Source organism: Miniopterus schreibersii, assembly GCF_964146895.1.
Source record: "Miniopterus schreibersii genome assembly, chromosome: 1".
In the NCBI taxonomy this organism is placed as follows: domain Eukaryota; kingdom Metazoa; phylum Chordata; class Mammalia; order Chiroptera; family Miniopteridae; genus Miniopterus; species Miniopterus schreibersii.
The window spans coordinates 171,498,201-171,523,486 of NC_138101.1; the positions used below are offsets into that span (position 1 = coordinate 171,498,201).

The 25,286-nt window shown below is 41.0% G+C and overlaps 3 protein-coding genes across 8 annotated transcripts in view; 1 reads left to right on the forward strand and 2 right to left on the reverse strand.

Annotated features, from left to right (window-relative positions):
- Positions 1–154: 154 nt before the first annotated feature.
- Positions 155–10,029, reverse strand: L3HYPDH (trans-L-3-hydroxyproline dehydratase). Its single transcript, XM_081120072.1, has 5 exons — positions 9,426–10,029; positions 5,800–5,969; positions 2,801–2,923; positions 2,574–2,711; positions 155–1,393 (listed from the first exon to the last, which is right to left on the reverse strand). Exons 1-5 carry the CDS (start codon positions 9,940–9,942, stop codon positions 1,268–1,270), a joined length of 1,074 nt encoding a protein of 357 aa, XP_080976198.1. The 5' UTR covers positions 9,943–10,029; the 3' UTR covers positions 155–1,267.
- Positions 9,145–23,622, forward strand: JKAMP (JNK1/MAPK8 associated membrane protein). Of its 6 annotated transcripts, none has more exons than XM_081120096.1 (7): positions 9,145–9,332; positions 12,243–12,316; positions 12,898–13,052; positions 14,665–14,871; positions 16,433–16,614; positions 19,946–20,022; positions 21,849–23,622. In XM_081120096.1, the coding sequence occupies exons 3-7, from the start codon at positions 12,991–12,993 to the stop codon at positions 22,065–22,067; spliced, it is 747 nt and encodes a 248-aa protein (XP_080976222.1). In that variant the 5' UTR covers positions 9,145–9,332; positions 12,243–12,316; positions 12,898–12,990; the 3' UTR covers positions 22,068–23,622. The 6 variants fall into 6 exon arrangements, with proteins under 6 accessions (XP_080976222.1, XP_080976217.1, XP_080976219.1 ...); XM_081120091.1 differs by lacking the exon at positions 9,145–9,332 and adding an exon at positions 9,965–10,216 and having other exon boundaries at positions 12,225–12,316; XM_081120093.1 differs by lacking the exon at positions 9,145–9,332 and adding an exon at positions 10,051–10,216 and having other exon boundaries at positions 12,225–12,316; positions 14,710–14,871.
- CCDC175 (coiled-coil domain containing 175) overlaps positions 22,569–25,286 on the reverse strand; it is a 45,892-nt gene continuing 43,174 nt past the window's right edge. The window contains exons 19-20 of the mRNA XM_081120059.1: positions 23,436–23,588; positions 22,569–22,688 (exon numbers count right to left, since the gene is read on the reverse strand). Coding sequence (XP_080976185.1) covers positions 23,491–23,588 — 98 coding nt within the window. The 3' untranslated portion in view covers positions 22,569–22,688; positions 23,436–23,490. The remainder of the gene's footprint in view (positions 22,689–23,435; positions 23,589–25,286) is intronic.

Genomic DNA, 25,286 nt, shown 5'->3' on the forward strand with positions numbered 1-25,286 from the left:
GGTGGGGATTCAATCAGACTAATAAGTAGGTCTTTACAGATTTGCTGGATGGCAAAGCCAGTTTAAATAAATTAATTACTTCAGTTTCTGTCTGCTCAGAAAAAAAATACTACTTACCTCACAGCAGAGCCTAAGGAATATTGAGAGCATCATACGTTGAATAGTTTTTAATACTTCATTCTATAATGACTGGTAATGACCAAATGTATTGTTAACAAGCTCACAGACAATTTACTAGCAAGAATACCAAGGGTTATCATTTCTTTCATGTTTTTTTAATTTTTTAAAACATGCTTTTATTGATTTTAAAGAGAGAAGAGGGGAAAGGAGAGAGAGAAAAACATCGATTGATGTAAGAGAGAAACATCTCGGCTGCCTCCTGCACATCCCCTATTTGGGGATCGATTCCACAACCCAGTTTGTGCCCTGACCAGAATCGAACCAGCGACCTTTTGGTGCATGGGATGACACTCATCCAACTGAGCCACACCAACCAGGGCATCATGTTTTAAATCTACCTGGCATGTAGTTGGTAGAGTATGAGACTTGTCCCACTGTAGTGATTCACTGGTTGATTTCTACTACACACCTGTATTTCACTAATGCAATACACAATCCCTTCCATAAGAGGCTTAAAGATATATCAAAAGTCTGACTATAAGTTGGTCTTTTCACAGCAGTTTATGAGACTTCAGTTACCTGGGGTAGAGGCTCAGTTTTGCAGCTCAGAGAACAGCCGGCAGCAGCTGTAACACGTACCCAAAGAAGCTGACCCACCCCGCTCCTTCCCAGGCTCTGCATGTTAAGTGCTGAGCACCCTGTAATAACTCATCGCCCTTACACCCTGCTTAGAGAAAGGGCATTATTTTATTCAAAAGCTGGAAGAATTAAAATAATGAACTGATAAGAGTCATTGTTGTGAGGGCTACAATTCAAGCTATTATGCAAAGAGCATTTAGAACAAAATAATTACTGTAGAGTGACAGTTTAAAACAAGAACCAAGGTTTTAACTTTACCTGATATGTTAATAACTAGAAAAATATTATGAATTTTTGGTATTGTGTGTGCCAAAAATAGGACGTGAGACCTAAACCTACATACATGCAAATACTAATGACATTATATTTAGCCACAGTGTGCTATTTTAGAAAGGGATGGGAGTTGGCTTACATGTACAATTTGGATATAGGTTTCCACATAATTCAGATAAAAATTACTGATAGATAATAACTGCTTTAAAAAGAAAGCCCTTAAAAGTCCCAGAAGTCACTTGAGAAGAAACCCATCCCTCAGTGGGTCATCGTCTTCTACTGTAAAACTGGCTGTCCCGGTGTAATGGGCTTGTCCGGATACTTCCACTATGACAGCATTAAAATCACCGCACTTTGCTTCCTGGAAAAGGAGGTGGAAGGGGTACAGAATCAAAATACTGCGCTCATACTGCATCTGGCTTTAAGTCGTATTGTTGATTTTTTATCATTTTAAAGAAACCCAAGAGTTAATCCAATAGGCAATGGAAGGAGAGCACCCTGTGTTTTAATAAGTTAAGCTGTAGAGTGGGAGGCAAACTGGAGAGGAGAAAAACCAGACACCCAGAACCCTGCGAAGAGGTAAGTTAATTCACTCATTGAATCTACATCACTAAAGGAATTTTTAGTGAGGATGGAGAAGAGCAAAATTAGAGAGTCTGGAGGTGGAACTGGCAGGCCTGGGGACTGATGTATGTGGGAAGTGAGGGACAGGAGCAGGTGAAACATAACAACAGCTTCTAGCTTGAAAATGAACCTGGCGCTGCCATTAACCAAGACAGGGAATGAGGTGGGAGAGGCACATGAAGGGAGGGAGGAAGGGAGGGAGGGAGGGAGGGAGGGAGGGAGGGAGGGAGGGAGGGAGGGAGGGAGGGAGGGAGGGAGGACTTTTTAACAAGGTGAGTGTGCAGTATCTCTGGGACAATCATTTCGAGATGAGGTTACTGGACAGCTAGGAACATAAATGTTAGGGGAGAAGCCCAGAGTAGGCAGGGTAGGGAGGAAGGTTTGGAACATCATCAGTGGGTGGTTGAGAGTGGAAGCTTCAGAAGTGAGAGAATGAAAGTGAAAAGCAAATAATGTCTTGGTATCATTATGACTATCATTTTGACCTTGTGGACCCATGGAAAGGACCTTGGGAATCCCCACGGGTTTTTAAACCACACTTTGAGAACCGATATCCTAGCTGCACAGTTCTTACAGGCCTGTTTTTGTGTGTGTGTTTTTTTTTAAAAAAAATCCTTATTGATTTGAGAGAGAGAGAGGGAGAGAGAGAGAGAGAAACATCAATGATGAGTCATTGATCGGCTGCCTCCTGCACGCTCCCGACTGGGGATCAAGCCTGCAACCCGGGCATGTGCCCTGACCAGGAATCGAACCCGATCACCTGGATCCTAGGTCAATGCTCAACCGCTGAGCCACACCCGGCTGGGCCAGGCCTGTTTTAAAATTCTCTTCTGAGTGAAGAAACTCATCTCACACCCAACTCAGGCCTCCTCAGTCTCAGAAGTAACACATTTGCAAAAGCTAAGGGTGTCACTCACCCTCACGGCCTTCCCCGTGAACACTGAGCCAGTGGCACTGCTTTTGAAGGCTCTGGTCTGGTTCAGCTTGAGAAGCCCTTTGTGACACTGTAAGGCAATTCGGGCTGTCACCCCTGAGCCAGTAGGACTTCTGTCAACCTGTTTCAGAATAAACGAAGGTAAGAGTGTTCATGGTGCTCCAGTTTCACATCACACGCTTTTGTGCCTAAAGATTACAGTTTTAATACCTGCTCATCTGCAAACACACAAATGTTGGTGGTTGGCTCCTCACTATAAGTGTCTTTTCCATCTGTTAATATGGTTCCATAGAGAAAGGCAAGGTCTTCACTGTCAGGATGAGTAATTTTAAACTGCAAATAACAAAAAATTATCAACTCCATATAAAATAAATATTTTGATTAGAATTTATATTTTAAATAACAGATATGAGGCACTCTTAGACATCACTTTTCCATCTTTATCATTTTTAAAACACCTTTCAGGTCAAGGCAGTAAATGCTAGAATGACACCTTCGTCCCGATGAACAGACAGTTTTATCGGAAGTTGTGATTCTTACCCTTTGAGTCCCTTCCTAAGGAAGTTGCCCTGCACAGTCTCTACTAAAGGTACAGTCCTATTCTATACACACCCCCTAAGCACGCACACTCTTTGGAGCACTGAGCCCAGGCTGGCCAGGCCACAGGCTGGCCATGGCTGCTCAAACAGGAAGAGCTCGGGCAACCATATCCTCACTCCCAGGAGCTTGAAGGGGATCACATGGAAAAATGAGGCAATGAGCATCTAGAGCTGAAGTTAATACCATTGATAGAGACAAAGGCTGTGAGAGGCCAGGAGCAAGCAAAAGTTACAGGGCTGCAGAAGCTAGTAGGTAAGAGAAACAACTGGATGGAAAAAAATGACTTCTTATAAAGAATGAAGTCAGTCGGTATCATGAAAAGCAGCAGATACAGAGAGAAGCGGGCACTGGCTGGGTAGCTAAGTCAGTGGTAAAGCACGGCCAGGCAAATGTGCAATGCTTCCTGTTCTCCGAGGTCTGGTTGTTTAATTTTTCCCGGATTTCAGTAACTTCCCTTAGTTTGACCGAGATGACTGTAATCTTACCTCCACATGTATCCTTACAGATTGTACATTCCACTACCAATTACCTGCCATTTAAAGCAGTTGAATAGATGTGGATTCTTAAAATTCAGAAGCCATTTATAACCAAGATAAAGAGGCCTGCATACTGGAGCTTCGTCCTAGTTCTCTTAGAGCACCTAAGCCCCACTCTACTCTAGCACCCTCCAAGGTCACTGCTCCCTGGTGTGCTTCCCCCACCAGACAGAGCTCCTTGAAGGTGGACTTCGTTCTTCCTTTGTGTCTCCAGCATCAAGCGTAGTGTCTGACATACAATAAGTTCTTGTTAAGTAAATGTTTGTTAAAAGAATGAATGAATAAAGCTAATTTATGTTATAGTAACTTCAGCCTCTCCCCCAATGGCCTTTCCCTAAATCTTCATCAGCATATGAATGGCCAGCAATTCACAAAGTAGTTCTACTGACTGATCCATCCCTAATCAAACTTTTTCTCATATTTTTTGCAGAATCCCTCCTCCCTTAAGTCCACTTTTTGCAATCTTGGTGAGAAGTTCAAGCTTCAATGAGAAGTTCAAAATTACTTCTGTTAAGGAAACTATGCCTTTTCCTTTTGATTTCATTGAAAACAAGGTGAAATTATTTTACACCAAACTGTTAACTCAAACTATTAGTTGTCTGCTTAATGGAACAGAGAACTGATGTAAATAAATCCAGAGCTTCAGAAGTTACAATGATAAAATAATTTTACATATTGGTATTGACCGTCCTAGAAAAATAATAATTTAGAACAGGGATATAGTATATATTTTCATTTTGTTATTTGTTATAAATTATGTTAAAGTTTCAGACATGTTAAATAGGCCTGTAAATAATTATTAGTACAAATATGTTTCACAAGTTATTTTTTACTTAATAATTAAATTTTCATATGCTAAAACATTCAAATACTGTATATGAGTTATTTATAGGTCTGAATTTGAAGGTACAATGGCAGACTGGTGCTGGAAATGAAAGAATATTCTAGATTTGTTTATTATCTAAGCTGATTTTATCAGACTAGTTTTTCCAAGCCCAAACTAGAGTTATTTTGAGTAGTTATTTAACTAACTTCTTAGCAATATAGGAAAAATTCACTAATTAGGAATTAATGTTCTCTGTGGAATAAGAGAAAGTCTGGTCAGACATAATGAAATCTACTTGTAAGCTGTATTTTATATTCATTGTTTTCAAGTCTTGTAGAATGACCACATATAGCAAAGCAACATTCATTTCAAATTAGTGGAATACTATGATACATTTCCTATATGTTTAAATAACCACAAATTACAGTAGTATATATATATTATTAAAATTAATAATAGTTATCATTATTGAACATTTATTATGGGCTTAGCATTATTCTAAGTCCTTTACATGTATTGACTTTTCTTTTTTTTTTTTTAATTTTTTTTTTTTATATCTTTATTGATTTCAGAGAGAGGAAGAGAGAGAGACAGAAACATCAATGATGAGAGAGTCATTGATCGAGCCCACAACCCAGGCATGTGCCCTGACCGGGAATCGAACCCTGATCGCCTGGATCCTAGGTCGATGCTCAACCTCTAAGCCACGCCTGGCCGGGCTACATGTATTGACTTATTCTTATAGCCCCCTACGAAGCAGGTATTTCATAATTTACATTTTACAGATTGGAAAACTGAGGCACATGGAAGTTATACAACTTGCTCAAGGTTCCAAAAGTTTCAAGTGGCAAAGCTAGAACTCATAGTCAGTCTTGCCCTAGATCAGGGATGGGGAACCTTTTTTCTGCCAAGGGCAATTTGGATATTTATAACATCATTCGCCATCCATACAAAATTATCAACTTAAAAATCACCTATGAAAAAAGCTCCTAGATTTATTGAATTTCAAGTCCCACCTGCGGTTGCCTTGGCAGGGCCAGATAAATGATTTCTCAGGCCTTATACGGCGGGCCAGACGTTTCCCACCTCTGCTCTAGAGCCTGAGATTCAAACCAGTACCCTATTCTTAGTACTACTAATAATTTAAAATTAATATATAGTATTTAATTTTCTATATAGACATGTAATTGATATTCCCTCCATGCCACAGAGAAAGGCAATGTTTTGATGGCAGCGATTGTACTGACCTGAGCTTTCACTGCTTCTGTCACTGTACTTGCTGCATCCACAAGGTCCCTTGTCTTTGCAGAACAAACGTCGAGTCCTAACTTTTCAGCACTAACAAATGCATAAAATGCACCACCATATGCAATGTCCACTACCACCTTTCCATGACCAGGAACATCCACCAGGAGGTCTAAAAAAGATGTATTTGAAAATAAATTTTAGTTTAGCAATAAAAATCATAGAATTTTTCATATGTGTGTATTGCCAGGGCGTAGGGCTTCTTCCTATCATAAAGAGGAAGGAACTATTTCCTCTTTATGTTAACTATTAGTCATTTGTTAACTATTTTGAGTATCTTTTTTTCCTGGAAACATCACAGAGGTGGAGAGGAAAACCCTGGGACACCAACGTGTGAAAACTATGAAGGAAAATGTAGTCTCCTCTCATACTACTTGGAATAGTTTTAAATAGTGAGGATTTGGAATCCTGTTCACATATTGGTGTCTTCAGCTCTTAATGTCAAAACAAAATAAAGAGATTTTTCCTATATGTTAAATATACTTATTCACTTATATATTTCATCTCATGAAAGTAACCTGCAGGCAAATACTCAGGATAAAACATTGTAGAATCATTGACCTTTACGGTATTATTTTGCATCAGGTTTTTTATGAGCACTTTCATGAGCCCGACATACCCAAAGTTTTACCTGAAGGTCAGTTGTTTGAAATCCCAAATTTGTATTTCCAAAGGAATAGGGCTGGATGATATTTCAGAATATTAAAACTGTTTACCCCTCTCCCAGTTTCCTCTCTTCTTCCTCCCCAGTCAAGTGGGCTTGGTGATCACGGCCTCTGGGGGAGGCATGTGGCAGGAGAGAAAGCAGGTTTTGTGGAAAACTAAGACCTTGAGGGGAAAGAGATTTATTGGCAAAGGAGTGTTCTAGATTTTATTTTATTTTTTCCATCAACATTTATCCCCCCCATACCCTCTTCCACCTCCCCCTCAATCACTACACTGTTGTCCACGTCCATGAGTTTTCTTTTTTTTGCTCAGTCACTCCCCCCACCCTACTCCCTACAGAGCTGTCTGCCTGCTTTCTAAAGGGAGAAATATTTCTCCTGTCAATAGAGAAGTTTCTTCTGGACTGAAAAAAAAGGCTGAAGGTCCTGAGAACGGAGGACCTGTGTTACCTTCCCTACAGCACCTTGGAGAGGCTGCAGGGTGTGACAGACAGCAAGGAGGGAGGCAGGGGCCACATGGAAGGGGCCTGATGATGCTTTCCCGGTAACCTGTGCAAGCTGAGGACCAAAAGGCCTTCCTCTCCAAGGCCTTGGCTATTTTCACACATGTATCAGAAAAAAGGGGCAGCAAGTGGAGGGATGAAGCTAAGTCAACCAATAAGGCAGAATGGAGTTTCAAATTCAGAAATTAAGTTGTGAAAAACAAAGTATTTCTTGTATTCCTGAGTTTGCAGTCATACAAAGGTACCAGTATGCGATCAGTTACAGACCAGCCTCCAGAGCCCTTCTTACACGTGATGTGTCGAAACACAGCAAATTTATCGCCAAAAGGGTGAAACGTGCCTGTGGAACTTAACAGCAAAACTGAATGAAAAAGGTCTTATCTGGATGCTGGTGCAACATGAAAAGCACATATAATGAAAGGAGAATGAAGAATTCAATGGAAGTAAGGGACACTGGAAAGCTACGGCAAGTGTGGCTTTGGTGTCCTCCTGCGTACATGGAATTGCTGCTACCTCCCCGGCAAAGGGTTTCTTTTGAGAATTCCATGTGATACCGTGTAGGGAGTCCGTGGCACACATTAGGAGTGCAATAAACGTTGACAGTGAAGCCAGAAGTTTAAGTTCCAATGGGAATAGGACTCTTAAGAGGACCAGATGGTTACATTTGTCAATCAGCATATTCTCCAAATTTCATTTTAGTTACTCATTCAACAAATGACTACCCAGCGTTCTAGCACGTGACTACAGTGAACAGAACTCAGGAGTCTTCATTTTAGCAGGTGAAGTGGAGGTGGACTCGGCAATTCTCTGAGGTGGGTACTGTTGTCACCTTCATTTTACACACATGACACTGAGGAATAGAATCCCTTTTACAAGGTCACCAAGATGGGGAGGGACAGAGCAGTGATCTTAATTGAACACTGTCAGTCCACCTTTTTTTGTATTTTTCAAAGCAGAGAATTTGGGATTTCATTTTCTTAATGACTCAAAGTGACCATTAACGCTCACTGATTACTGTCCAGTCATACAGTGATGTTCTCAGGAACTACTGAGCCTATGGGGCTGGCTGCCCCTGCCATCACCAGCCCAAATTGAGGTGGTGGTGGTCCTGCTGCCTGCTGTCATTTCCCACAAAATTTGAGAGTGCTTCCCATCTGCTGCTGGGGCGGCCTAGATGCCTAGTTACACTGTTGAGGTTTTTGAGATGCAATTCTAAACATAAACTCCCACCTCCCTTAAATGCCCTCCCAATGCAGATGTGACACCATTCTCCCGTAAAGGGGAAAGCAGCATCAATGTGCTCTAAAACGGAAAAATGCCTGGGCAATGATGGCATTACTCAGAATCAGGCTAATCTGGAATCCAGATCCTAGAGGTCGATCAACATCGAACTAGCAGAAGGATGGGCATGGCTTGACGACTTTGGAAAAAAAAGGTGGCAAACCTGTTTCTGGCTGGACTAAATCAGCTCCCGGCTCGCCTGCAGTCAGGACTACTGAAGCATTCTCACTGATAGAATTCAGCCCTTGGAGGGACTTCCCTCACTGTGATAGTCATTAGACAGCTGTTTGGCATGACATACAGGTTCTGCACTAGGGAACCCACCAAAACCTTCTGAAGGCTCAGCACACCTAGGGAACTAACTAGTAACCTTATATATTCTGTAGTCTGTAGGAATATATATGTATATTCTCATTTACTCCTCATTTACTCTCATTTACTCCTCACAAAAAAACCCAAAACTCAATGAGATAACACATGAAGAAGCACAGAGAGGTTAAGTAATTTGACTAAGGCTGCACAGCTTTACAGAGTTGTCAGGCTTTGAACCCAGGCAAAGTGTGTTCCCGTTTTTAAAGAATAAGAGCAGCGACCTCTGTACTTTGAAGATTTAAATTGCTTAGTTCATTTTCATTTAATTCTCCCACAAGAAGAGGGGAAGCACTTTTTACAGATGAGTTTCAGTAACTTGCGTTCAGTAACCTGCCCGAGGGCACCGTGTGCCCAGCGAGGGCGCTGAGCCAGCCTGGGCCCCGGGTCACTGGCTGCTCTTTGCTCCTTGCCCGGCCCTAGCGGACTCTGTTTGCCGGGTTGGGAAGCCTCTGGGAAAGCCGGCCGGGGGGGGGGGGGGGGGGGGCGGTGCTGAGGCAGCGCGGAGCTCTGCGCTGCTCCAGGTTCCAAGACCCCAGGCCGACTGCCGGGGGGGGGGCACTGCACGCACCAAACAAGTCCGGAAGGCTGTGAGCTGATGCACACCCGCAGTGGTTTAGGGTTACCTTTCTATTAACTGCGAAGGCTGCGGGGCAGGTTAGTTGCGCGGCGTGGGTTCCAGCCCGGGGAGAGCGTGCAGTTAGTCGAGTCTCGGGTTGCAGCCGGGGGCGGGAGGGTCCCGCCGGTTACCTGTGGCCAGCGCGAAGGCCGGGACGCTGTGGAAGCGCACGGGGCCGCGGCTGAGGCCGCCCTCGCACTCCACGAAGGCGGCCACCAGCCCGCACGGGCAGTGGATGTTGACGCGGGCCTCGCGGGCGCCGGCCGGGGGCGCCGGCACCAGCCCGAAGTCGAGCGCGAAGCGGCCCAGCGCCAGCACGGCGTGGCCGCACATGGAGCTGTAGCCCTCGTTGTGCAGGAACAGGACGCCCAGGTGAGCGTCCGGCAGCTCGCTCCGCACCAGCACGGCCCCGTACATGTCTCGGTGGCCCCGGGGCTCGTACAGGAGCCGGCGCCGCACGTGATCAAGGTGCTGGCGCATGTAGCGCCGCTTGGCCAGCAGCGTGGGGACCGCCACCTCGGGACAGCCGGCCAGCACGATGCGCAGGGGCTCGCCGCCCGTGTGCATGTCCACCACCGACAGCGCCGGCGTCGCCGGGTCGTGCGGCGGCAGACGGGGCATCGGCAGCGTGCTCTCGGTCGTCTCCATCCGGGAACGCGACCACCGCCCGGCTGCGCGCGCTTCAAACCCGGGCCTCACCCGCGTACTTGGCGCTATCCGGGTAGGACCCTTGGCCCCCTCAGGGGGCGGGGCCTCGGAGGCCGGGCAAGGAAGCGCGAGGCGGGGGCGGGGCTTCGGAGCGGTCGCCCGGGTTACCAGGAGGCGGAACCGCTGAGGCGCTTGTGGCCCGGATGTCCGGGCGCAGCGGGCCGGTTCGGGTGATCCCGGAGCTTCTCCGGGGAAACTCACCAGCGGCCAATGGGTGAGTGGTCGCTGAGGTTCCGGGGAGCGCTTGTCGCACACCCCGCTTCTTCCCTGGGCTGCAGGCTCTGGGCTCGGCTCCGGTGGGCGGCCTCCGGGTAGCGGCGCATCCTGGCTCCCGGCTCCCACCTCCCGCCCTTGGGCCGGGGCCGGGGCCCGCTCGGGGATCGCGGGGGGTGGGGGAAGGGTGGGGGTCTCAGCACCTGAGGGGCTGCCGAGGGGAGGCCCGCTGCGCGCGGGGCGGGGGAAAGGCTAGGCCTCTGTTATGTTCGAAACGTCACTTCAGTCTCCGCGTCGGTCCCTTTGTTTAACATACATAAAGGTTGACTTCAAAATTTAGAGCGCGGACATTAGCAAGTGCAGAAAGACAGTCAAGGAAGCAGAAGCTAACTGCGCATAACTACTGTCTCTTGCTTCAGCGTCAAACATAAGTTTATAGGGCCCTTCACAAAGATTGCAAAAAAAAAAAAAGGTCAAAGTTCTAGCTCTCGTTTGCTGAAGGAGATGTCTCGCTGGCGGAAAGCGAACGGACACGGGCAGTCAGGGTTTCGTTTGGCTGATAAGCTTTTGCTGGTTTTTAAGACTTGGGGTTTGAGAAACTTTCCTTACATTCAGATGTATTAAGCACCTACTAGATGCAGTGCCTATGTAGAAGAAACGTCCAGTTCTTTAACTTCTGCCTTCTCAAAAAATCTGAAGCAGTTCATTTCCGACTGTTAGTTTAGAACATTGTGATTACAGTTGGTTTAAAAATAAGTGCCAAAGTAAGGAAGCCCCTGGATTTAAAAAAAATTTTTGATAAAAGTGAGACTATTAAGCTTGAGGTATTTTAGTCAGTGCTATTTCAGTTGTGTGTGTTTTTCTCAGCAGCAAAAGGAGAAAGAAATCAAACGTCTACTCGAGTTTGAAAGGAGAAAGGGCATTGTGACCAGGCTGTCTCTAGATTGTGAATTCATGAATAATTTGGAAAATGATCGATCAAGAATAATTAGAAAATGCATAATCTTCAAATTAATTTACATTTGACCACAGTTGTTTTGGAATTATTCTATACTAGGCTGTAGGTTCCTTGAAGGCAGGGACGCTGGCATGTCCCTCTGTGATCTTTAGCTGTCCCTACCCAGTGGAATCTGACACTGAGTGCATGCTTATGGAGTGAGTGAATCAGTGACTGAAGGGAAGTGTCGCTGAGGAAAAAACCCTCCTTCAGTAACCTCTGCCTGTTGATGAGGTCAAAGACAATCTGTGGGCCCTAGGTATTTTTGTAAAGTAGAGCTGCTTTTAATTTTCTCAGGCCTTGAGATCAGGGGATTGAGTCTCAAGGCCTGTGGTTCCCAAATATTAGTCAGAGGCCCAGTGACAGCCTTGATGAAATTTTCACCTGTCCTCGACAAAAATGGCAGAAGTTAGGACAGTGTAAATAAGCGTTTTATAAAGGTGAATTTATTTACTCTACAGGCCTGTCCTTTATTCTGAAATTATGTCCTGCTTTTTTGGTATTAAAATATGTTCTGTTATGAAAGAAGGTGATAATAGATTGTGTGTGTGTGTGTGTGTGTGTGCACGCATGCACGTGCATATGCACTTAATATCCTGACTGAGAGAAAAAAAAGGAGTGATCCTCTACTAATCCTCTTGTTTAAAAAACAACGTAAATTCAGAAGTCTTACCATTTAATCAAGGGGAGTGGCTGGCCGGAACCATTGGAGACAAGGCCACGTTAGGCTTTGAGTTCTAGGGATACATCCTGACCTGTAGGTAGGGGACTGAGGACTTCAATCATAAGAAACAGTATTAAGAACAAGGTTCCACTAGAACTTTTTGCAGTGTCACAGAGTAAAGGAGAAATTTAATTTTTAACATAAATGCATCAAGACTTTTGTCAAAATACAAATGATTTTTTTACTTGAAACTGTGTTGAGATATTTCTGCCAAGCACTTCAACTATTATTGCATTTTTTTTTATAATTACAAAAGATGTTACTGTACTGGCATTTGTTTTTAAAAAGCTGTCGATATTCAACCAGCATGCCTTGGACTTTACTGTGGGAAGACCCTACTATTTAAAAATGGCTCAACTGAACTCTATGGAGAATGTGGGGTAAGTCTTAATGCTTGTATATTATTTCATTTGTAAAATCTTTTGAAATATTTTCACATGTAGAATATCTTTTTTCAGTCTACTCATTAATTTATAAAAGAATATGTAGGCATTAATAAAATCTTTGTGTTGTCAAATTGATTGTCTATAATACATCTTTCTTGACAGTCACAGTTGCTGTTTTTAAAAACATTTTATAATTTTATAGTAATTTTAAGTTACTTTCTATTAAAGATACAGTATAGCGACTTGGATATCCAAGTAAGTTAATGTTACAATTCCAGAACAATTGTTTGCAATTATTTTTATACGATGTTAATAACTAGGTTTTTCATTTAATATTAGTCAACTATTTTAGTAATTTAGTAAAAGGACTCCTTTAAGAGCATTATACAGGTATAGGGAAACACAGTGTAGATTTCTTTTTATCTTACTTACACTTTCTCTTTTTTATTTCTAAAAGATGCACATGTAAAGAAACGTGTAAACAGAAATGTGGTATCTTATAGAAAGATTTGGGGGTGTGTGTTAATGTTCTAAAGTAATATCTGTACATAAAATATTATTTTTATATGTTGTAGGTGTGTCCAAGAGGACAGAGAACAAATGCACAGAAATATTGTCAGCCTTGCACAGAGTCTCCAGAACTCTATGATTGGCTCTATCTTGGATTCATGGCTATGCTTCCTCTTGTTTTGCATTGGTTCTTCATCGAATGGTACTCAGGGAAAAAGAGGTTAGCACTTTCTATGAATATACCTGGATGGACTGATGTTGCAATAATTATCAGTTAGAAGGCCTTATCAAGTAATTATACTTATGTTTTAAAAGTGGTAAACCTTTTTTTGCTTTATATTCTGATTACTTTTGATTATGGCAAGAAAACATAACAATAGGTCATGCCTCAGTAATTATTAAGGGAAGTATCCTTTGTTTTACTTTAAATGAGCTTGAAGGAATTTTTTTTTTACATTTGTTTGTGTGTATTTTTGAAGAAAATTTTATTTTTTTTTCAACATATCTTTAATGATTTCAGAGAGAGGAAAGGAGGAGGAGAGAGAGAGATAGAAACATCAATGATGAGAGAGTCATTGATCAGCTGCCTAGCCCGCAACCCGGGCATGTGCCCTGACCAGGAATTGAACCGCGATCTCCTGGATCCTAGGTCGATGCTCAGCTGCTGAGCCATGCCCGGCTGGGCTGAAGAAAATTTTTAAATTATAATCTTTATTGTTTTTTTACAGAGAATTGCTTGTGTTTACAAACTGTTTATTGTCCTAGAACAAATACTTTGTGAATTAATTTACTACTAGAAATCTAGCACAATGTAGTTAAAATAATATAGCTGCTACCTAATTACGAAAACTCATACTAACACATTAATTCCATAAACATTTATTAAGCACTGTGTTTTAGGTTCAGGAGATACACAGATAACTGACATGGTTTATAGTCATTTGTCTTATAGAGAAGACAAATGTATATACAACTAAATGTAATATAAATCAGTCTTAAAAGTATATCAACAAAAAGTATATAAAAGTATTGTAAACAGAATGCTCTGGAATCATAAAGAAAGGAAGAGATAAATTGTGCCTGGTAGGATCTGAAAGACTTGGGGGAAAAAGACCGTTTTAGCCAGAGGAAACAGCTTGAGCAATGGCATGAAGGTATGAAATGCGTGCTGTTAGGGTGGGAATGGAAGTGGTCCAGGTGGTCATATGTGGATTGCATATGAAAGAAAGGTGATAAAAAGAAAAGATGTTTCTCTCTCTCTGTCTCTCTTCCTTTCTCTCTAAAAATCAATAAAACTTTTTTTTTTTTTTTTAAAAAGAAGTGAAAGAAAAAGTGATAAAAGACAGTTTAATATAGTGGTTACCTCTAGGATAGAGACAGGAGTGTGGAGTGGAGAGGAACAGAGGTAGATATAAGTTCTAGTTATTGGGTTAGATGGTGAGCTTACAGTATTTATTATACTTTATAACTAATATGCATTACATATAATTTTTGTGTACCTTTTTCAAGATAATTTTTAAATGATGCATAAATAACTAAGAAATTTTTAATAGCAGTTTGGCAAGATATTAAAGATAAAGGTAGATCTAATTTCTGCTCTTCTGCATATGATGCTGGCAAGGTGTAATCCCTTTTTAGTAAACGAGGTTAAATCTTTTCAAGTGGTTTTCATATATGGTTGCCTTTTCTTACCTATTTGGAAGATACTTAGTTTCAGGAGTTAACAGTTAAAATTTCTTTTTAGAAGCCATATCTTGAATCGTATCCAGGTTTTATGAAAAGCCATTTAGCACTAAAAATTTCCGGTAATTGTGCTGCTTTTGTTTCACTAGTTCCAGTGCACTTTTCCAACACATTACCGCATTATTTGAATGCAGCATGGCAGCTATCATCACCTTGCTTGTGAGTGATCCAGTGGGCGTTCTTTCTATCCGTTCCTGTCGAGTATTGATGCTTTCTGATTGGTACACAATGCTTTACAACCCAAGTCCAGATTACATCACCACAGTGCACTGTACTCATGAAGCTGTCTACCCACTGTAAGTATTTACTTAGACTTAATACCATTTTATGAAAAATTACGATTAGAGATTTCATTTATTTCAACAGGTTGAACATTGTAAAATGGCATCTAGGCACTGGGGGAAATACACAGAAATGATTTTCTTCTCTTGAGGGATATGTCGTCTGATAGGATAAAACAGAAATACATCTCAGTATAATAGAAGTGAAAGTATTTTTGTATTGGTGTTGAAGCGTGTATAAACATTTATAAAATAAGCCATATATGTTTCTTTTTTATTTTATCTTATTTCTTAAAATATATCTTTATTGTTGAAAGTATTACAGCCATATATCTTTCATAAAAAGGGATTTGTATGGAAACCTTTTTGATACTCAACAGAGAAGCAATATCTGACATACAGGAAAGAGTATGGGCCTTGGAGCTAAAAACAGGCTTCAGTTTGAATCCCGGGTCTGACAGTTGTGTTAACTTGAGCATGTTAAGAGCCTCTTGTAACTCAGTTTTTCCATTGGAAAAAATGGGAATGATGATCCCTCGCAAGGTGATTGTGAGGATTAAATAAGCCCATACATACCAGATACAGTGCAGTGCCTCACACATGGGAAGCACCTAATAGTAGCGGAATTTATTATTAGAGTGTTTGGGTTAATGTTCTTTCTTTATTATTTTTGTTTCTTTCCCCAAAATAAATGTAATTTCCATCAGAATGTTTTGTTTTAAAAGTATCAAATTCATATAATTCTGTATAATATCACCCCAGACTACTTCGTTTTTAGAATTTCTATAAATCGTTGGTGTTCATTTGATGCATTTTTCTTGGTAAAGATATAGAAGAGTCTGGTAATTATGTTCTCATTGTTATAGCAAGTTTTCATTACATAATCTGCTCAATGAAATAGTCCTTTTTGAGAAGTTCTTAATATTACTAATTATTAAAACACACATGCACATATGTAAAAAGGCAGTTTAAAAAAAGAGATCCAGATGTAAAGATATGAAAAATCTTTTCCACCTGCCCAGCTTTAAGCCTTGTAAATTATTTATTCCATGTATATATTCTTTCTCTCTTTCCATATGTGTGTGGCTAAAATTTATATATAAAGGACTGATAAAGTCCTCTGTTGATTTCATAGAGCTGTACCCTCAGCTTCAATTAATGAAATACTGGCTATATAATATTTCCAGCATGAATACTATAAAATTTAACCAGTTTTCTGTTTTCTTCCTGAGGTTTTTTTATTATGTGATCCAATAAAAACCTTGTTCATAAAGTTATTTCCATATCCCTGATTATTTCCCTTTGATAAGTTTCTGCAAGTAAAATTGCTGGACAGAAGGATATAGATATAAACATTTTTAGGATTTTGGATACACATTTCCAAACTACCTCCTGGAAAGGGACCAGCATGCACTTTTCAATAATGTATGAGAGTCCTTTTGGCCAATATGAATAGTCTATGGGTAGATTTAATATAATTTTTTAACCTTTTATAGTATCTTTGATTTAAAAATGATCAATGATAAACTACTTTAAAACGTAATTTTGATACTGTAACTCCTTATTTATTTTACAGCTACACCATTGTGTTTATCTACTACGCGTTCTGCTTGGTGTTCATGATGCTGCTGCGACCTCTGCTGGTGAAGAAGATTGCCTGTGGGTTAGGGAAGTCGGATCGGTTTAAAAGTATTTATGCTGCACTTTACTTCTTCCCAGTGTTAACCGTGCTTCAGGCCGTTGGTGGAGGCCTTTTATGTAAGTTTGATGGGTAAATAGTTAACATTATTATTATATGTGATGAACAATATTTTCCCTGAGTATAATTTTGGAACTTTTTCTTCAAAATAGATTTATTTTTAATTCGTGAAAATAAACCATAGTATATATATTTTTGCTAGAACTTATAATAAGCCTTATTTTTAAAAAAGCATGGGTTTTCTGAAATGGAATAGAAATTCTCAGGAAATCAGTGGCAGCTAACCCAAACTGATTTCTAGTTAGAGAATATTTGAAGCTTGTAACCTAAACAGGAAGATTTTTAAAACCTAAAATTTGAAAACAAAAACTGGTTTTTGCATATAACATATGGAAATTACTCTTGGTAATGTATACTGTTTATCATTAAGTTAGATTTTAGACTTCTAAGTTTCTTTATGGAAACCGTTTACAGTAAAAGAATCTTCAGTATATTCTTTAATATAACCATTTATTTATTCACCAACCACTTAGCAAAAGAAGAATAGGAAAAAGTTGGTGTTAAAGGGCTTACGTACTACTAGGAAAGCTGTAACTAGCTGAGAGTACATAGTGTGACATTGACCATGGCAAGGATGTTAGATACCATCTTTTATATGGAACCTACCAGGGCACAGAGGGCAAGCCTCTGGCCTGAAGGAGCGAGGCAAGACTGGGCTTCCTTATGCAAGTCATGTAGTTTGGTAATGAATTCAGTTCAAGATTAGGTTGGTGCTTTTAGGGTAAAGCCAAGAGAGATTGGAGACTAGTCAGGTCTATGATCCCTCATGTTCTGATTTACAGATGTATCGTTTCAGTTGGCCTGCATGGTATTTGAAAATCTATAGTCTCTTCTAGCTCCTGCCATTCCCTGTTTTCTTAGATTTGGCCCACTTCAGCGATTTACCTGCCTGGCTGGCCTCTGTTGGCATTTGAGGTTGCTCTTCTTGCTCTAGGGAATAGAGACCTACTCCTAAAAGGGTTTAGGCAGGAGAGAGACATGACTAGGTTTGCATTTTAGAAAGATAACTGGGTGGCAGTGTGGAAGATGAATTGGCAGGGACAAAGAACCTGGGGGACCCATTAAGAGATTATTTCAGTAAGCCATGTCTGACTGCCTGACCTAAAGCAAAAAGACACTAGGAATGAAAAGGTATTTGAAGGTAGAGTTAACTAAACCAGTTAACTCATTTAGTACAGGGGTTGAGGGGATGGGAGGAGAATACGTGAAAGTAGCTTTCTGACCTAGTCACTGGTGAACAGATAAACTGAATATTAGAAGCAGCAGAGAGGTTGGCGAGAAGTGAATTCAGTTTTAGCTCTTCATGGAGTATTCAAGAGTACAGGTTATTTATGTTAGTCTGGTGCTTGGGAGAGATGTCTGGGCTGGAAAGATTTAAGAATTGTCAGCTTTCAAATTCCTAGACTTTAGGGGGTAGTACTGTATGGAACCTTTTGGTTAAGAAACGGAGGAAAGGAAAACCATGAAAAGCAGAGAGGGATTTGGAAAGGTAATACAAGGAGGCTGCCAGACACCGTTGCTTCCTTCATGATGGCTGCTTATCTTGGAAAATGCCTTTCCCACACTGAATGTCTTTAGATCATTTTGTTAGCAAGCCTCTACTCAAAACACACACTGGGAGGATCAGGAGTCATTACTATTCATTAGCACTGATATAAACCCAAGCAGTCTGCTGAGATTAGTCCCAGAGGGCACCATACCAACTCATAATTGTATGATGTTATAAAAGAGAAAATAGATAATTTTTGGTCAGTTCACGCCACTGTACCAGAATACTGTAAAACTGGGTGGCTTACAAACCACAGAAATTCTTTTCTCATGGTTCTGGAGAACGGAAAGTCCGAGAGCAAGACACCAGCAGATTCCGTGTGTGGTGAGAGCTCACTGTGTTCTCTAGTGGTGGAAGGAAAGAGAGCTCTCTGGGGTCTCTTATACAAGGGATTAATCTCATTCATAAGGGCTCTGCCCTCACGACCTAATCACCTCCCAGAGGCCCCACCTCCCAATACCATCACATTGGGGGTTAGATTTCAGCAGAAGAATTTTGGGGACACAAACCATTCAGTCCATAACAAGGTAATATAAAAATATGAGCAAAGTAGAGCAGCAAGAGGCTTCTGGTAGTTAAAGATACTAGGCTGTAGGGAGAGAGACCCTGGGAGCTATAGGAAGATGTCAGTGAGGAACTTTTACCTGCTTGGAAGTATTAATTGAAGCCAGTTTTTAAGTGGGATCTGCATCTGAATCACCAGGGAAACTAAAATGCAGATTTCCAAGCCCCACCACCAAACCTAATGCATCAAAATCTCAAATTGTTTTAGATCCTAGAATAAGACCATGCCTAATCCTGCCGTGAGCCTAGGACCTATGCCCACAGGTTCGAGGTTTGGGCCTTCTTAGAAACTTCCTCTTCCTCCTCAGGCTTTTTACTACTAGGTCTTAAATTTGTATCATTAGTAACATTTTTAGCTAATTATAAATGAAATGTGATTTTTTTTTTTTTTTTTTGAATGGCTGATTGAGATCCTACTCACAGTCTTGAAATAAAAGGTTCTAAATCTCCAGCAAGCCATTCAGTTACATAGTAAGTTGGAATCAGGCCTTTATGGATAATTCCGAGATCCTGGCTTTTGCTTCCCGAATTAACAGTTGAAATTGTTCCGAATAGGTTTCACTGCAATGCAGCATGATTGGTTTCATAAACGGAGGTTGTTTTAAAATAATTATATGAAAAATAATTTAAGGTATTTTTTCTCAATCTGTCTCTTTAATGTGCTATAAATGTAAAACATTTAAGAGAAAGGCGGTATTTTTGTAAGAAAAACATTTTGCTTATAGTAGTGTTACTGTACTATATTTGAAGTACAGTCAGTCGTTTCCCCTTATCCGCGGTTTCACTGTCTGTGGTTTCAGTTACCTGCAGTCAACAGTGATCCAAAGATATTAAATGGAAAATCCCAGAAATAAACAAGTCATAAGTTTTAAATTGCACACTGTTCTGAGTAATGGGATGAAATCCTGCTCCATCCAGCTCTGTCCTAACCCTGGTGTGAATCATCCCTCTGTCCAGCCTCTCCATGCTGTACACAACTGCAGAGCTGGGTGATTGAGACACTGTGTGGCCTGCGGAGCCAAAAGTGTTTACTCTCTAGCCCTTTACAGAGAAAGTTTGCTGAGCCCCACCTTAGGGCACTAAGGCTCGTCTCTCACAGGACTGGTTGAGAATGTTTTCAGTTATGGGGAGAATTATATACACGGTTACAATTTTTTTGATGATTTATTCAGAAAATTTGCTTAATTTTTGATGTAATGCCAATGTTTGTTTTTCAGATTACGCCTTCCCATACATTATATTAGTGTTATCTCTGGTTACTCTGGCTGTGTACATGTCGGCTTCTGAAATAGAGGTACGAAAAATGCTTTCCTCTGTTAGAGACTTTTGGGGGATTGATGGTTGAGTAGGAGAATAGTACGTATGATATGACGTAGCACAGCTAACTGTTCTAGTGACTCTTGGCTGATGGATGTCACTAAGTAGCTTTTAGCTCACTGGCTATGTGTATGAAACATTATGTACTGGACTCTATTTGCTTGGGAAATTAGGCTCAACTATCTATCATGTTGAAGAAAAAAATCATATCACATAATTTACCCATACAAAAAATGAAATGTTGAAACTTATTAACACCTTTTTGAGGGAGACATAAAAATGCTTTATTATATATAGAACTAACTTTACACTTTATTTTACAGTGGCAACACTGCCATCAGTAATTATATTGTACATTCTCCACCCTTCTATATTTTGTCCCCTATTTTATTTTCTTGATTATGGATGCTTTTGTCCTCTAATATCTATAATATTTTGGTGATTTGTAAATAACATTAACGGCAACATCAGTTCTGGTACTGTTCCTGTTTAGAGATACCCATTTGTGCCTCTAACTTGTCAGTATTCCAGTGGAAGGTCACTGTTAGGACTCTATTTTGAGGCTGAACTGTAAGGAAGCAAGTGTCAGGTGCTTGAGTACTCTTCCACCCCACGCTTGCTAACCTAGTGCCCGTGCACTGTCTTCAGCTGCCCACCACACTTGTTAAGAGATGTGCTTTCTCATAATTCTTAACATGAAGAAGCTCGACCCCAAAAAAAGAAGTTATTAACTGTTTTGGAACGTTTGATTTTGGTGTCTCTCCCTGTTACATTAGTGAGAAAGTGAGAGGGGATGACTTCCAGGGAGAGTAACGTAGCCGAGGAACTAGACAGTATTTTGATGGTGATTATTTAGATGTTTCCATTTGTATACTATCCCCATCTCTCCTTTGATCTTGAGTCAGCGTTGCAGTATGTATAATTAAAGAAGAGAAGCAAGTTAGTTTGGGTACTTTTTTCAACTCTAGAGAAATATTTGAGGGGGGGAAATGATTGAATATTTGAATAAAATGAAGTTTTTGAATTTCTGTTTATTACCCATAACTACTGTGGATAGTAGTTATGTTAGCTTGAAACTTATTTGTTCCTCTGCCCTGGGAATCTCTCCTATATAAGATGTTCATATACTTCAGTTAGCACTCTCTCCTTGAATCAGAAATAGAGATGTGACTCAGGAAAAGACAGTCTAGCTTTAGGTGAGTTGATGAGCCATTTAGTAAGAGAAAGTAATGTAATACTGCAAATTACATTTCAATATGTTAGCACATTTATAATAATTTGGCCCTTCCAACTTCTGCATATTATAGAACGATATTCAAGGTTAAAAGGAAATCAGAGTAGTCACATGTCATCTCTGCTCCCTTCTGACAATCCAGGCAGCAGACTCCAGGAGCGCTAGAGGCTAAGGAAGTTGCCTTGTGCACCTCCCGTTTCTCACCTGTGGACTCCGCTGCAGTGGGTCAGGGCGGGAGGAAGACATGTCATGTGGGGTTCTCCTTCTAGGCCATTCTTTCAGAAGAAACCGTAGTGTTTCCAGCATTGACTCTGGTGTGAACTAGAACTTAGATGGGGCTCCCGTCCTGTGCTGCCTCTGGCTGCTCACGTGACCGCAAGAAGCCTCACCTGTGCAGTGTAGTGGCTGGTGTAGGTGCTCTCCTAGGTCCCTCTTAGCTCAACCTGTCTGTGAATTCTGAGGTTATGATTTTTAATTAATGCATTTAAATTAAAATAGAATAAATGATCTGAACTAGCTGATTCAGTCCAATGATGTTTCTCTTTTTTTTCTTTTATCCAATGATCCAGAACTGCTATGACCTTCTGGTCAGAAAGAAGAGACTGATCGTTCTCCTGAGCCACTGGTTGCTTCATGCTTACGGGATAGTCTCCATCTCCAGGGTGGATCAACTCGCGCAAGATCTACCCCTTTTGGCTTTGGTGCCCACACCAGCCCTTTTTTACTTATTCACGGCAAAATTTACTGAACCTTCACGGATACTCTCAGAAGGAGCCAATGGGCACTGAATATAACATGCCAAAAACACACAAACAAAAAAACTAAGAAGTATTCTTAATAAAAAAGTAAAGAAATAAAAAAATGTATTAGTACTCCTCTGTCATACATGGGAATAAGACCATCAGTATATCTTAATGTTTTTGGTCGTTTTGTATGGTTTGGTTTTTGATTTGAGACTTTATGGTTAGACTTAAAAAATACAAAATACTGTAATACTCTGTTATATAGTATAATACGCTAGATGCTTATAGCATACTGTTATATGACAGGAGAAGCCTATAGGAAGCACTTGCCTCTTGAAACAGTTTATTCTTTAGAGCAAAATCATGTTTCTGTGTACCTAGCACTATGTTGTTTCTGTTAACAAGTATAACCTGAAATCCTAGCTTTGGCACAATTGTGCATGCCTGTTGTGTTTCAACTTGTTTTTCAAGTATAATGTTACAAAGACACACATACCTGTGGGGTCTGATAGCAAACATAGAAGTAAAGTATGTTGTTTTTTTCTTACCTATTTATTTTCACCAATAAAGTATTTTGATCTATTACAAAAATTGAGCATAATTTATATAACAGGTTCTCTGTTTACAGGTAGTTTGGTTGAAGATATCTTCAGATTATTCCTGTTTCTGTAAAGAAAAATTGTGAAAAGCTTAATGACAAAAAGTCTCAAATGTTCTGACATTTGTATTTGCCACACTAATCGTGGAAATTCAAAATATTAGGTAGTGAGATTAATGTCTTTTTCCCAGGTGAATACATGTACTCACATATTCCCTTCCTCTTACATCTCATTAAAAAAAAAACAGTTTTAAAGGAAGAGAGAGAGAATCATCAGTAGTACCTCAACCTGAGATCGAACCCACAACCCAGGTATGTGCCCTGACTGGGAATCAAGCCCACAACCTTTTGGTGTGTGGGAGAACACTCCAACCAACTGAGCCACCCGGCCAGGGCTCTTATATCTCATTTTTTAAGGATACATACACCACATTTTTTTGATCCTGAGACACATTTTCTTCCACATTGTGAAAGAAATCTCTGAATTAGACTGCATCTTACAATTGACGACTTCTTAGATTTAACGAAATACAGAATATATACAGCTAGAAACAATTTTCCCATGGTGCTGGCTGATAGGGTATGCTTGTCCATTTTTATGCTCTGAACACTTCAAGAGACTTACAGTTGCAACCATGGAAGCAAAATAAGATTTTTAGCACTTAGCCTGCTAATCAGACCATGTTTGTTCTTCTGCATTGTTTAGGAAGTTATTTACCGAGTCTGCTATTGGTGGGGGTTAACACGAATTTGTTAAATCTAGAACTTTAAGACTTTGGTTGACAGGTGCAAAATGTGAAAGAATGTGCACTCACTTTTTCTGTAGTTTTGTTTATGCCTTTTGAATTCACAGCAGTTGTATCCTTGGAATTACTTCGGTTTTTTTTTCAATGTTAATAGCTTTTTCACAGTATGTGCAACCAATGGGAAATTAGGTTTTTTGGTAGGTCTTTCTTTGTTGTCCTTTTCTGTAGGAATAAAAACAAAATTATGAACATATGTATCTCAGACAGGTTTGGGTGGTTATTAGTGTCCATTACAAGTCTAAGTTGCCTAAAGAATCTCTCAGTTGGACAGCTGTACAACTGGAAAGGGAGAGGCCTGAGGGGTCATGAACCTGATGAGCAGGGCTGTTCTTGTACTACTACACTTGGAGCCATTTTAAGTTATCTTCTCTAATGTCCTGTTTTAGCAGGAAAGTGTGGATGCAAAAAGGAGAAACCATGCAAGTAATTATGATCACAAGTCCTCACGGGCAAAGACTTTCAGGAATACTTAATACACATCTGCATTTTTAATTTGCATTCTGAAGAACAAGACTAGAACAGTTCATAGCAACTGTGGTTGCTAATTGCTAATGTTATTAAATATCTTGTTAAAACGTGGTTATTAAAAATACACAGAAACTACCCTTATCCTAGTTCAACTCTGTCTTGGCGTAGGTCCTTGCAGTGTATTACCACTCGCTGCTATAGTAATTGTTGTGCTAACCAGTGCTGGATAGGTAATTTAGTCAAAATATTTTCTTGATTAATTTGGGTCAACTGGTCAATTTAACTGTTACATTGTTACATATTTACCTAAAACCATTGGTTTGCAAGACTTGACTGTACATTGGAGTCAGCTGGAGAGATTTCTAGAAACATCCCTGGGTCCCACCCTCAAGAGATTCAGAGTGAATTGGTCTGGGGTGTAGGCTGAACAGAAAGACTTATAAAACCTCCTACAGGTGATTTTAACATTTGAGAACCACTGTCTAAGCTCTCTTCCTAGTGACGCCAGTGCTCCGGGAGCAGAAAAAAGTAGGCAGAAATCTAAGAGGCTAAGAGGGCAGAAATCTTCCTTGAGATTTCAGCTCCATTTCCAGTTCTTCAGAGACCTCTCCCGATTCCCTAACTAGGTCAAGTCTCCCTCTTAAAGTACTTACACCCCTGAAACCTGTGACACTGAAATTTTACATACATTTGTACAATACCTGATTCTCCCACTGTATCAGCGGTGGACAAACTACACCCGAGGGGCAGTTCCGCCACCGTGGCAGAGGTGAGCAGTTGCTACAGGGAACCTTTTATGGCTGGCAACGCTGAAAACATTGGCCCTTTAAAGTTTGCCGACCTTGGTACGGGGCCGCAATTTCCATTGGGGCGGGGACTCGACCTGCTCTCATTCACTGCTGTAGCCCCACAGCCTGAGACAGTGCGTGGCGCAGAACAGGCACTCAGTAGATACGGTCGAATGCAGTCTAGAGTTCACAGTGAACCACGGATGCAACGCAGACGCAGGCCGGCCAGGGGAGGCGGACGGGCCGCTGCTGGGTCACGGGCACCTGCTTCAGGTGAGCGGGTGCCGCCCCCGGCGCCAGCCGCCAGCGCGCACCTGCAGCCGGTCCTCTGCACCGCAGCCCTTCCCGCGTCCCCCTGCCTTTGAGCCTTCGCCCAGCGCAAGCGACGGCGACTGCCCGCCTTGCGGGCCCGCTCTGTGCCTCTGCTTTATTTCCTTTATTTCCGTACTGCAACTCTCCGTTTTCCCCAGACTATCGAGAAGACAGTCCTCAAGATACACGGGAAAGGGACTCTGCCATCAGTTAGTCAGTGAGCGTGGCTTTCCAATAGAGTCTGTTTAAATCTCCAACACAGAGTTCCATCAGGTTTCAGACAAAGAAACTG